The sequence below is a fragment of the Pituophis catenifer genome, unplaced genomic scaffold, assembly GCF_029215685.1.
Source record: "Pituophis catenifer annectens isolate HBS135680 unplaced genomic scaffold, rPitCat1.0.hap2 SCAF_1, whole genome shotgun sequence".
Taxonomy (NCBI): Eukaryota; Metazoa; Chordata; class Lepidosauria; order Squamata; family Colubridae; genus Pituophis; species Pituophis catenifer.
This window is the reverse complement of record NW_027256881.1, coordinates 82,615,818-82,629,665: the sequence shown is the minus strand read 5'-3', so window position 1 is coordinate 82,629,665 and position 13,848 is coordinate 82,615,818. Positions and strand designations below refer to the sequence as shown.

Sequence of the window (13,848 nt, the reverse complement as noted above, 5' to 3'; positions counted from 1 at the left end):
TAAATGTGCTGCTGATCACAAACCGTAAAACAACAGCCCAATCAAAGTGTTTGGAATACTGAGAATACTTCCTGACGTGCATTTGTTCTGCTTTGAGCCTTTAATAGGTTTTCAAGATGTAAACTTACTGAGGTCAAAGGATTTTGCACATTTTGTGTTGGAAAGTTTTGATTCTGGAATACTGCTAGGATCATCATAATTACTGTATGCCTAGGGTTTTCACCGTAGTAATGGTATGTGACAGCTTTTTTCGCTGTCTAGAATTTGTGGAATGTGAGGATATTTCTGCATAAATTGTATTTTCCTTTGAGGATCAAGATGTTACAATATTTTTATTGTTCTTTACTGTACAAAGATTATAATAGCAGATATAATTGTAGAGAGTTGATCACAGGAGTTATTCTTTAAACTTAAGCAAATGTTGCATTAATTTATTATTTTTCACTGCAGCAGGAATATATTAAATAACCAAATTGTAGGAATTCAAAATAATGTATTAATCAATAGTACAGAGTAGTGAATGGGTAGGTATTACAACAAGCAAATATCTAAGCATTCTTCCATGCTTAGAATACAGCTTAAAATAGACTCAGTTTCACATTGTTAATAAGAAACGGATGCTCGGAGTTGAACATTGGATGTCCATTTGTTATCCAAACTGCAGTTTATGTGAATTCGAGTGCTTTTTCTACATTTTTTGAGATTTTTTTGCAAGCTAGTTTTTTTTAGTATATTATTTAATTAAGTAATTAATTAATTAATTAATTAATTAATTAATTAATTAATATGCCGCCCTTCTCCTGAAGGACTCAGGGAGGAGGGGGGTAAAAAAAGGGGGAAAAATTTGTAATTGAAAACTTTTTCATTAAAAAAAAAGAAAAAGAAAACATTCAACAAATTCAAAAATTACATAAAAATTAAAATCCAATTAAAAAATAATTAAAATTATTTTCAATGTAAAAATCCCCCAACGGATCAGCCTATTTGATGAAAGAGCCACGTCTTCAGTTTGCGGTGAAAGGAGAGGAGGTCAGGGGCTGTCCTAAGCCCGGTGGGCAACCCGTTCCAGAGGGTCAGCGCTCCCACAGATATTATGGGCCATGGGATATTAAATTTTATTCTACCCTATGTCTAGTCATAAAAAACCTTTTATGGATGTTCATATTCTACATCATAGTTATAGATAGTCCTCGACTTACGACCACAATTGAGCCCAAAATTTCCATTGCTAAGCAAGACAATTAAATAAATTTGCTCCATTTTACGACCTTTGTTGCCATAGTTGTTATGTGAATCATTGCAGTTGTTAAGTGAATCTGGCTTCCTTATTGACTTTGCTTGTCAGAAGGTCACAGAAGATGATCACATGCCCCTGACACACTGCAACTATTATAAATACAGGCCAGTTGCCAAGCATCTAAATTTTGATCACATGAACATGGGGATGCTACAGTGGTCGTAAGTGTGAAAAATGTTTGTAAATCCCTTTTTCAGTGCTGTTGTAACAAAATGAACAGTTGTAAGTTGAGGATTACCTGTATAAACTATTTGAAATATTTCTGAACAATGGCTTTCAACAGCTTCCATATCAACTTTGATTACCAGGGTGTTATAGAGTGGAAAAGATACTGAGGCATGTATAGTGCAATTTCTCTTAAGAGAGGTTTATATGCTTGCCAGTACTAATGCTTTTATTCTATTGTTAACCAATTCTTACCAAGTTTGCAACATACCTCAGAATTTCATGTAATATAATTACAAATATTAGACAGCATGATACATTTATTGAATATTTCTGCCCTTATCAATGAATGACAAAAATTAAAAGTTTTTCTGGAATGAAATGAAACTACACGTACATATCAAATATACAGGCTCAAGTGGTTGGGGAAGCCATGAATATCATTTATCAAAAATTACTGTGTTTTAATATAAGTTTAAAATGCCATTTATTTTCTAATTAGATATACTTTACTAACCAGTTGATTGACCATACCAAAGCATGACCATCAGCCACAGTAAGATACAATAAAATAAGGTAAAGTGAGATTCACTGAAATGAAGAAAAATGGATTAAAGTGAGATAAAAGAAAGTAAAGTAAATTTAAAAGAATAAGATAAAATAGAATGCAGAGATGCATAATAAAATGAATATTAAAGTTCAAAAACAGTGTGTCTTTAGGTGAATTCATTATCTTTGCATGCAACTCCAGTGTGTTTTATAAAATGTGTTCTCTGTTGGACAGCACTGACTATAAACATAATAGTTTTAATGAAAATCTCTCTTTGTTACAATCCCAATGTCTGAAGTATATAAATGACAATTGACTAGGACATTGGAATGTATTCTATTTCTGATGGTCCTCAAACACATGTTCTCTCAAAATATGTCACTTGGTGGAATCATCCATATTTGGCCATAGAATCTAGCTACTCAAATCTTGCTCTGGTAAGGGCTATCTTATGATACGGAATGAAATCCGTTGTCACATATTTTTCTATTTGGAACGCCTTTTTATTTTTTCGCCAACCATTGCAACAACCTGATGTTTGCAAGTGACTCAAAATCAGGGCCTTAATATCCAAAACTCTGTCTGAATATTTTCTTGACCTTATCTGACTGAGGATAGATAGTGTGTTGAAAAACCGTAATACGAAATGATTTGGAGAAATTGATTGATCCATATGGTATGTTGTAATAAGCCCATCTGTTCTGGCATATTTTTGATAGTTGTCGGGCTCCATTGAAAGAATTGTTGGCTAATTAAAGGCTTTAATTGCTGTTAGACTACAAATTAACTGGGTATCTGTTTCAGCTCTTACTGCTAAAGCAGGTGTATTCCTGTTGGTCCCTACAACCATACTTAAAAAGTGTGCTCGATTTTGCTCAAGTATAGAGGCACTTGATAGGCCCATAGATTTGTACCAATACCTGTTAGTATTGGTACAAGTTTTGTCTTAAAATGAGGAGCAGAGAGCTCTGACGGTTGTAACCAAGTAATTTAGTAGTTTTGAGATTGTTGCTGCTTTTATAAAAAATTGTTTGAAGTGGTTGGCCCAAGACCCTGTATTTATAAAAACTACCCTTAAGTGTGAGAAGGGATCTATTTGTTTTATAGATTCTTCTTCTAAATGCTAATTGTGTTTGGGCCATCTTTTTCCAAAACCGTTACTTTGGATTTATTAATATTAAAAAAAAATTAGAAGTGCACTAGGTACCAAATTTCCCTATCAATCTCCTCAGGCCTGCTTGGAAGTATGCCATCAGAACCATGTCATCTGCATACAAAAGGATATTGATGTGTCTTTTAAGGTTCTTTGGCATGTGAACATTTGTAGAATGGAGAAATTCTGGGATGTTGTTAATGTAAAGTTTAATCAACTTTATGTAGTTTAACTTGGGACCAAAGTAGATTCTTGTCTAATACTTTTATAAGTGGATACTCTGGGTGAAACAGCCATTTATTCCTGGACTTTCAGGTATGTATTTGTGTAGAGGGCCTTTATCAGGTATAGAAATCTTAGGATCCATATGTAGCTTGGCAGCCTTCTTCCATAAGATGTCTCTATTTATGGAATCTAATGCAGCACTGAGATGTATGAAAGATGTAAACATATTTGCCATCTGTTGTGCATTTGGTAATAATATGGTGTAGAACAAGGGTGTCAAACTCACTGCATTATGTTGCCGTCACATGACATTTAGTGACGTTTTCCTCATTTGCGGAGCTGGGGTGACGTGGCCTGCGCATGACACATTTTGCCCATGGGCCACCAGTTTGACACCCCTGGTATAGAATAAATCAGTGATCTATTCTCAAGTCCCAAGTCTGAACGTAGCCTATTCTTCTGCTAATATATTCTTCTCAATTGCCAATCCTTTGCTTTCTTCAAGAGATGTTTTACATCTTTGTTGTTATATCAATAAGGCATTTGAGTCTGTAATGGGGGGGCGGGGTCTTCCTTATTTTCTTTTTTGTGTATGGGAACGATAATGAAAAGTTGTTTGCTAGCCTAACTCTCCCTTGGCAAGTAAACATAATCTCTTTGGGACTCGCTTCTAAATTTGCATGCTGTTGTATGCCATGATTTGAAGCCTGGTAAGTGAATATCTTCATTAAAGGTAAAGTAAAGGTATCCTCTGTCCAGTCAACTCCGACTCTAGGGAGCAGTGCTCATCTCCAGTTCTTAGCCAAAGGAGCCAGCATTGTCCGAAGACTCTTCTACGATCATGTGGCCAGCATGACTAGATGCTGAGATGCATAAAATGCTGTTACCTTCCCATTGAACTGGTACCTATTTATCTACTTGCATTTGCATGCTTTTGAACTGCTAAGTGGGCAGGAGCTCTGGGGCAAGTAACATGAGCTCACCCGCCTGCATGGCACTCACGTCTCAAACTTGGGCTGTCAGCTTTTCAGCTGAGAAGCTCAGCATCTTTAACCACTGAGCCAATTGCACCCCCCTTGAATATCTTCATTACCGGTGGTTAACCATGTCTCTTGGAATGCTATGATGTTGAACTTGGAAAGGAATTCCAACAAATCTCCATTTGACATTTTATTGCATCCGGATATATTCCCTGTCAGTAGCTCAATAAAACTTGTTTATTGTCAGAAGGGGTAGTTGGTGATGTAATTGAAGTCTGCGGTTGAATAGCAGACTTTATACAGTCACTCTACAGGTGAGATGAGATCCAAAATTTCTCCAGTATCTAGGAAGGCACATTGGTTGTAATTTGGCTCACCTCTGCCACTCTTTTGCTGCTGTATAGGATCAGGTAGGTTTTGTAATGTTTGCACACAGAATAATGAACATTAGAAAGTTGTCTTTTCATGTCTATATCATTGGCCAGAGAAGTTGGCTCAGCCCTGGGTGATTATTCTTCCTGCCTCAGGGGCTACCTTTGTCATGATTTCCTGTGGTTCATGGAGTAAGAGGTTTGCTTGGAAAGCTGGGGAGTATGCCAGTTTGTGTTAGACTGCAGATATCCATCTCATGTTCCTGGTGAAGCCTGCTGCCCAGGATTTTAGGCCATTAAGATCTTCCTATTGTCTGTCAACAGCATCCAATTTTTTATTATTTGAAATTTGTTGTTTGCATCCATTTTGAGGGTCTCTTCTGTTAATGATCAGTTTATCTAGATTCCCCTAAGAGGAAAGGGTATCTAATTACCATATTTTTCGGTCTATAAGATGCATTTTCCCCCATCAAAGTGGGTGGAAATGTCTGTATGTCTTATAGAGCGAATGTTGCTGAAGCCCTGCCCATCCGCCGGCCCCCACCCTTCAACTGTTTTCAGCCTCTGCATGCCCCGTTTTTGGCCTCCAGCAGTGATAGGTGGTGCCAGCGATAGGTGGCGCTAGCGATCCCCGCCACCTGGAACGGGCTGGGGGAAAATGGGGCACTTGGAGGCCAAAAACCTCTGTGATGCGTAGAGGCAGCAATCCCTACAGTCTGGAACAGCTGATCAGTATTCCGGGAGGCTGATCCAACTGCCAATCAGCTGCTCGTGCTAAATCAGGCTGCAATAACGTGCTGAAGCTGACCAGGCTGTTTGCTGTTTGCTGCAAGGACACTAGTTGGATGAATACCAATGGATGCTGGGAGGCAGAGGCAGATTTTTTTTCTTGTTTTCCTCCCCAAAAGCTGGGTGTGTCTTATGGTCCGGAGCATCATAGTGCAAAAAAAAAAAAAAAAAAGGTAGTTAATAATCCATTGGATTATTTAAAATTCATTTCATTCAATTGCATTTACATGCATGAATCAGTGCTGCTTCAGCATTTATGCTAATCCAGTTTTCAGTCAATTTTCAAGAGACCTCATAGTGCTTTTAATTAAGATGTGGTTCCCAAAGCTTTACATTCTTTATTAAAATGTTGAGCTTCAAACTACAAGCAGATTACATTGAAGTAATTATTTGAAAATAATTAAACATAGATTTAATAAATTTCTTTGTTTTCTGTTATTTTATCTTATTGTTATCTTGATAGCAATACTGATAATATTATCTTTATGTTGTTTTATTTTATAAAGAGGGCTATAAAATTTCATTAAAAATTCACAAAAGAAAGGTGTTTTTTATGTAATGAGGTAAAACAACCTCTGAGAGATTCACCAGCATTATTCCATTTGTGGCCCTGACCAACTTTCTTACTACTACCATAGTATGAAAGAGTTTGAGATACAGAGTTAGGGTTTTGTTTCTGTTTCATTTTGTTTCCATGATAAGGTCATAATCTACTTTGAGAAAGTTTAGGACAAATTGATCACAAATGTTTGGAACTAGGATAAGGTTCTAGTAGTTGGTCCCTGCTGGCAGAGAAACTGATTGGGAAGATTAATCAGTTAGGATTTGTAATGGGCATTGGAGAGTGAAAACTGAAATAATGGGTAGAAGATGGTGGACCGTTTAGAAGAGACAAGAGATGAAGAACCTTCATAGCATAGCATGTGGTTATCACCAAAATCACCTTCTCACGACTGTTTTCGTCCACAATAAGAAAAGCAGAAGGGGCTCCCTTCAAGCCATTTCTTTTAAGGAATTTCATCATCAATATCCCTTCAGGTCTTCTCGATCATCTGAGATCCCACTGAGATCTTGTATTACTCCAACTCTGCTGGGTTATAGAAAGTTTTAGGAACTATTTTTTTTCCAGCAAGCTTTAAGGGCAGATGTGCTATTCCTTTTGTAGTGTGATATTTATTTTCAACAGAATTTTTATTTTAGAATTATGATTCAGATTGCTGGTTTATCATTATTTATGTATAATTCTTAATTGGGAAAATAGAAGATGTAAACCATTTGTAGTTGATAATAATTGAAATGGCATGTAAATAAGTAAATAAAGAAAATAGGAAAAGGAGTGGGCTATAATTTGGTGACTAGGGCTATATGGAAGTTTGTTCTTTGTAGATTAGAAAGTTAACTAAGGAAGCCAAAGCCAGGAAAATTTAAATTTCATATATTGATTCATTTAATAATGCACTTTGAAATTATCATAGTGATTAGATTGTTATAAACTTGGTTTTTATGGTTTTTATAAGTCATTATTTATGTGTCCCTATGTTTCATATTGGACAAACTGGGAAATTCTCATATAATTGTTTGTCCTAGGACTGCACTGGGTTAAAACAAATGCTGTGAAGAGAACATTAAATTGGTTAAGATGGTATCTTAATGTTCTTCAGCTTTACTAGTACATCAGAAGGCTAGGATGGAACGGCTTCAACGAGAACTTGAGATTCAAAAGAAAAAGCTGGATAAACTAAAGTCAGAAGTCAATGAAATGGAGAATAATCTAACACGAAGGCGGCTGAAAAGATCAAATTCTGCTTCCCAAATTCCTTCAGTAAGTCATCATTTCTGGAGATACAGAATAATCCAGTATTACCATAAAATTAATATAAATCAAATCAAAAGAGCAGTTATTTATACAATCTGCAGGATATGTGGTGAGCAAGAACAAATTGAAAAGTATGGTAATATTCAGAAAATATATTCAGGAAAATTAAGAAATAATATTGAGCACTTTTTCAGTCATTTGTGCTTAAACTGTCATATCTCTCTTATTATCAAGCCTGTTCTTGATATAATTATTCCTAGGTAATATGTCTTTTATCTAGCTTTATATTTTTCTGGAGCTTTCATTTATTAAAAGCTAAAATTTATTTCAGTATCTAAGGTTATGATTATATGATCTAAGTAGTCATTAATTTGATTTCGAAATATTTCATTGGTCTTTAGCATACCCAAGAGGTTACCTGAACTGCTTAAAAATATTAAAATGTTTATATAATTCTAACGATACCATCATCAACCAATAACCATGTCTTGTTATAGCCATGAAACTAATAATTCTGTGTTTTTCAGCTTGAAGAAATGCAACAGTTAAGAAGTTGTAACAGACAGCTTCAAATAGACATAGATTGCCTAACCAAAGAAATCGATCTTTTTCAAGCAAGAGGTATTGTATTAGAAATATGAACAATATTTTTACCATTTAGTATGCAGGGTTCAAGGACAGCTGAATAGGGCTGTGCACACTTTGAAAATTATTATACTGTTAGCTTCAAGAGAGCAAAGCTTTATCCTATCAAAGTAACCAATTTTCTTCAGACTTCTACTGAAGAAAAAGCTGCTGCTTCTGCTTTAAGAGTTGCATTAACTTAGGCTTCCTTAGAGCAATACTATAGTATACTTCTGTATTGGAAGCATTAAAGCGCTTCCATGGTGAAAGGATTCCATTTGATGTAATTAACAGTGCTTTATAATAAAATGAAAATCCTTAGCTGTGTAAATTACAAGTTCCTCTGTTTTGGGTTTTTTTGGGGGGGGGTGTGTGTAAAAATTTAAAATCACATTTATTTGAGGAGGGAGGAAAAACAAACAACTTAGCAAAACATAACAAAAAGTAGTTACTAATATGTGGCCATATTCTATTGTGTGCAGAGATCTAATTCAGTACCTGCGCTTAGATGCAGTGCTGGGACTTAGCATAGTCTTCATTTTGAAATACCTTCAGAATTTGGGATGGAGAAGAAAGAGGATATATGTTCTAAAAAAAATTCCTACTAAAAATTAGACGAAAATTCAGAATTGTGTCAGAATCAAAATTAAATTGGTCTTTTTACTATTTCAAAGTAATGTATAGGGTACGAGTTGGATACATTTTGTAACTTCTTTGCTTCATAATCGGATATATTCCTGGAAAAAAAATGTAATTAAAAGTGCATAAAGTAAATTGAAATTAATATGTTTTACCAATTGGAATGCAGCTAAGCAAAACTTAGCATTACTGTATTTTAATTTTTTCATGCTTACTTAGAATACCAAATATTAATATTCAAAATGATTAAATTCAAATGAGATAATATACTGGCTAGGTACTCAGGATGGGGTTACCCACTGTTGTGTTTATATTCTTAATTCTCAGTTTTAAATTTGCTGTTTTTATTAGAAATTCTACCACACTACAGAAAAATCCCAGAGGAAAAATTTTTTAGGGTTAGGTTAAGAATGTAGGCCATTTTATCTATGAACATTTTTTTACACTTTTTAGTTAAAACTGTTAGTCTCTTGATTATTTTTCTCTTTGAGGTAAATATTTTTCTCCCCATCCCCTTTGTATTATAATGTGGATGGTAGGTATGGGCTCATATATGAGTATACAAAGCTGGTGGATCTTATTAAATGGCCTCAGTAGTTTCTTTTAAAACAAAGGAAAGCTATGCAATGTTACCAGTAATACCCCACTGCTTCAGTTTTAATTGCTTTTTTTGTCCTAGCTCTGTATGATGTATGCTTCTTTTTTTTCAGGACCACATTTTAATCCCAGTGCCATCCATAATTTTTATGACAATATTGGATTTCTAGGTCCTGTGGCACCAAAACCCAAAGGTAGTGCTAGTAAAAAAAAAATATTTTCAAATCGTCTCTGGAATCAAATGTATCGTTTAACTTATTTTAGTAATATTTGTAATCTATTGTTGGTAAAAACTGTTGGAGGTCTGTAACATACAAATAATAACCCATCATATTCCTTTACTGTAATTATTCTTGTTTGTTTGTCCTTTCTTGCATCATCCCATTTTTTTAAAGACAGGAGCTATGCGTTCACACATACTGGGACATTTTATTTCTCTTCAATTTTAAACATAAGAACTGAGAAATTATCTTGGGATGTGCACACATACTCTTTTCCCCCACGAAGACTGTATTTCTTTAGTATTGATGGTGCTGTGTTCTCTTGCTGATCTATCTCTGTCTTTTTTGGTAGACTGAAAATAAGGGACAGGTAGATCTTAACAGAAGACTCAACCCTCTTGAAAAATCATTGCCCTCCCCCAATTTCTCCAAACCAATGGTACACTGGCATTTCTTTTGCACCTCTCCCCAGGGGAAGTGGGGACCTTTTGTTTCATATTTTTTCAGTGGTTGGGGTGTAAAATCTTAAAGTGTTTGTTTTAGCACTTTTAAAACAACCCATCAAAAACAAATCCATTAGCATGCTGCACAGTTTCATATGACTTTGAAGCTACTGGGAGGCAAGTACCCAAAACCAAGAAAAGAAAGAGGGAAATATGTCAAGTGCTAGCAATTTGTTTTACTACAAGAAGGTCCAGTACATTTCAAACAAGATCCTTTGTCAAGGGCCCTAAGTGCTCTTTTTTTTCCATGGCTCTTGAACTTGCATATTTCTCACCTTGCATATGTAGCAATTTATTTACTCTTGAATTAATGAGTTAGACTTTAAAATCACAGTAGTGGAAATAATATTTGAAAGTTTTAACATGTAATCACTGTTGCTTACATAGAGTCTGCTTGGGTCAGATGGACGGCTACATAAATTTGTTTATTAAATAAATAATAATTGGAAAAGGGGACACATTTATTTACTTCAACTATTCATATTTGACCATTGTTTTTTTTTCTCCCCCACCTCAGCTGATCAAAAATCCGTGGTCAAAACACCAAAGACTGTTCCAGATACTGAAGAAGATGAGGGAGCTCAGTGGAATTGTACAGCTTGTACTTTTTTAAATCACCCAGCCTTAAATCGTTGTGAACAATGTGAGATGCCCAGGCATTTCTGAGCCAGGGAGGCTCACTTATCTTCTGTAAATCCAACTTCTGACTATTGTGTCATTTCCTTGGGATAAATAATCATTTATGCATAGGATTTTGTAAAATTGAACATGTGACAAGATTTATTAGTAATGTTAAATGTCATGACACAGACATAATACCTCAGTCTTGTGCTGCAGGCAGCTGGAAATTCACCGGCTGGAAGGTGATCTCCTGAAAGAAATTGGTTGCCAGCTGCCTGACATGTACAGTATTACCAGATGCCCATAAGAATAACTCCCACCAGGTTCAGTGCTTTGGTGTTCCCAACAGCCTTTCTCCACAGATGTCACTACTGAATTTTGACAGGGGAAAGAATTAGACTGATAGCTTTTTTTGTTTTTGTAAAGCTTTCAGTAAAACACTACATTCACAGAGGAAATGAAAAAGGAACAAACTGAAACTCAATTTGCTGCCACAGAGGGCCCAGGAATTATAGAAGAACTTCAGAAATGTAGAGGTACTCTTCATCTTGTCTTCCGGAAAGCAGTTCCACATTGTGAAGACAAAAATCAGTACAATCATCTGAAGATGAAAAAAGAAAACTGCATGCTTTGTCTGTACCATAGTCACCGTGAAATACCCCCAAGGCTTTTCCTACTGTACATAGTTCTAGAATCTTCTTTAAATGACTTTTCTTCACCTTTTATTATTTCTTGTATTTCTTAATGTATAGTGTAATAGTCTTTGTTAACTTTCTTTCCCCCTTTAAGTGATTATGCACGATTGTGATCCCTTTGTGTTAAAAAAAAGTTTTTGATCTGAGAGAAGCCGTGCCTTAAAACAGCGTTCGTGACAATGCACAAACTAGCTCTTGTCTGCCTCTTCTGTATGTTGCTCTTGTAAATGCTGGTAATCTGTGAAGACCTGCAGATGCAGCATGGTAAAAATGCAGGAAACGTTTGTGCTTCTAGTTCACTCAGGACACTGATTTTTACGGTGGGTGACACCTGGGTAGTATTCTGCCTGGCAAACAAAAGCACAAGAGAAATTGAGTCCCACCCCCATCATATCTGCCTCTGATAGGCTTGCTTCATTTGCTGGGCATCTTTAAAACTCTCCACGAATAAAAAAGACTGTGGGGGGGAGAGGAATATATTTGAGTACACAGAAATAGCAGAAAATATTAATATGCTCATTGTTGGCAGCCAGTTCTTAAACCTGATTTGGTGGAGAATAGCAATAATTAGAATCATTTGAAAGAGAGCCTGGAAAAGAGAAAACAAGGAGACTTGAAGCCATGCCAAGCATCTCTTTTTTTATGTCCTTGTTCCTGAGGAAATCTATTGAGGTGGTTAGAAAAACTTTTAATTGAAACCAAGATCATGGTGTTTTTTGGGTTTTTTGGTTTTTTTGCTCTCCTGCATACTACTACATAAATGATATGTCATCTCTCGGGATGAGGTGAGAAGAAGCAATGAATAGCAAAACTGTATTATGTATCTGCTCAGAATTAAGTGCCATTAAGTTCAGTGAGACTTACTCCAAGGTAAGTGGATCTACTATTGCAGCCTAAATGTAGCGAGAGACAAAGTAGACTGTCACCCACTGTAAATATTTGCCAGTGGACATCTTTAACAGCAATTTTACAAGTGGTCTATGAAAATATACAGATGCCTTTGTTTTAAAGGCTTTGCATTTTTTTAAAACATGGGAATTAAATTAGTATCCCAAGTAATCAGTCAGTAAATCCAAAGTCCTTGAATTGAATGCATTATGTTATTAAAAAATAGAAGAAGCTTTCTTTTTCAGCTTCATCTGCAGTTCTATGTGAAGATTGATAAATGAATTTTTACCTGTTTTATTAATAAAACATAATTTGGATATCTTGAGTTGATGGTTTTGTGATTTAGGTGGGTTAACTGTCTTTGTAACAGATAAGTTATTTATAAAAATTAAAAAAATATATTGTAACATCTGTTTTGTGTCTTTTTAACTAGAAGTAATATGTTTGGTGTAGATATTCCTTAAATAATTCGTCAGTGCTAGGATACATGATTCTGATTTCAAATTCAGACCCTGAAGGCTCTTTTTTTAGGTCTAACATCAATAGCATAATTGCAAAACTAACCCTTGTTCAAATGTTACCACAAGTACTTTTTAAGAAAATAATCTGCTTGGTATCTGATATTTGCATTCTGGCACAATCCTTAATGCTTATTTTTATCTGTTATATATTAATATAGGTAGTTCTCAACTTACAATCATTCATTTAATAATGATTCAAAGTTGTTGAATCGTCGGAAAAAGCTGTTTACAACCTGTCCTCGCACTTATGATCATCATACCACGTCTGTGGTCACATGATTCAACCTCTTGGCAACCGGCTGACTTGCAACTAGTTGCAGTATCTTGCAGTTACATAATCATAATTTGTTACCTTCTCGACCAGTTTCTGACGAGCAAAGTCAATTGGGGAAACTAGATTTTCTTAAAAGACTGCATGGTTTGCTTGTCAACCATGTGATTCGCTTAACAACTGCAATTAAAAAATGGTCATCAACCCACTTTACAACTGCACCAATTTATAATGGAAATTCTGGTTCCAGTTTTGGTAAGCCAAGGATTACTTGTATGGAAGTTATAAATGAATCACTTCCTTTGGTTAGTAAATCCTTATAAGAATCAGCACTAAGAATTAAGGACAAATGTAAAGAATTACAGAATGAAATTTCAAAACGAGCACTTTTGTCACAGGGAATATAAGAACACATGGACTTAGCCAATAATACTTTGCATGTTTCTATTTATGGAGTAGGTGTCACTTTCCAATTGTAAGTAAGTTTCTATTAATCATAATAGCAGTCAGGCTCCATTAAGTCATAAGCTGAGAACTACCTGTAAAATACGGGATCTAGAACTTGGGTGTATGCTACTACACCTTTTTCTAATGGCAGGGGAAGAAATATGGCATGAAAAGAAAGGATCTACCGTAGTATTTTCCTCTTAGATGTACCTTTCCCCTTGAGTAGCAATCTGTAAACCCCCTCACCACCACCAATACATTAGCATTCCCTTATATTCCCTTGGTTTATTTGACAAAAGAGATACACTAGATGTAACTGGGTTGTTTATTTTTATTTAAAAGAGCTGTCTCTCACTTTTCTACAAATAGATCCTCATAGCTTCCATATTTATTTTGAATTCAAAAACAATACATCAATATAATTTGTTCGTGCAATTGTCTCACAAGCAGACAGTAAGTAAATTAGGAAGCAGTT

General features: G+C 35.4%; 1 protein-coding gene across 3 annotated transcripts in view; it reads left to right on the top strand.

Moving 5' to 3' along the window:
• TAB2 (TGF-beta activated kinase 1 (MAP3K7) binding protein 2) overlaps positions 1 to 12,545 on the top strand; it is a 61,022-nt gene extending 48,477 nt beyond the window's left edge. For 2 of the 3 annotated variants that reach the window (XM_070932655.1, XM_070932656.1), the window contains exons 4-7: positions 7,192 to 7,352; positions 7,874 to 7,967; positions 9,320 to 9,400; positions 10,448 to 12,545. In XM_070932655.1, coding sequence (XP_070788756.1) covers positions 7,192 to 7,352; positions 7,874 to 7,967; positions 9,320 to 9,400; positions 10,448 to 10,596 — 485 coding nt within the window. In that variant the 3' untranslated portion in view covers positions 10,597 to 12,545. The remainder of the gene's footprint in view (positions 1 to 7,191; positions 7,353 to 7,873; positions 7,968 to 9,319; positions 9,401 to 10,447) is intronic. The other variant, XM_070932657.1, reaches the window with a different exon arrangement.
• Positions 12,546 to 13,848: the final 1,303 nt, after the last annotated feature.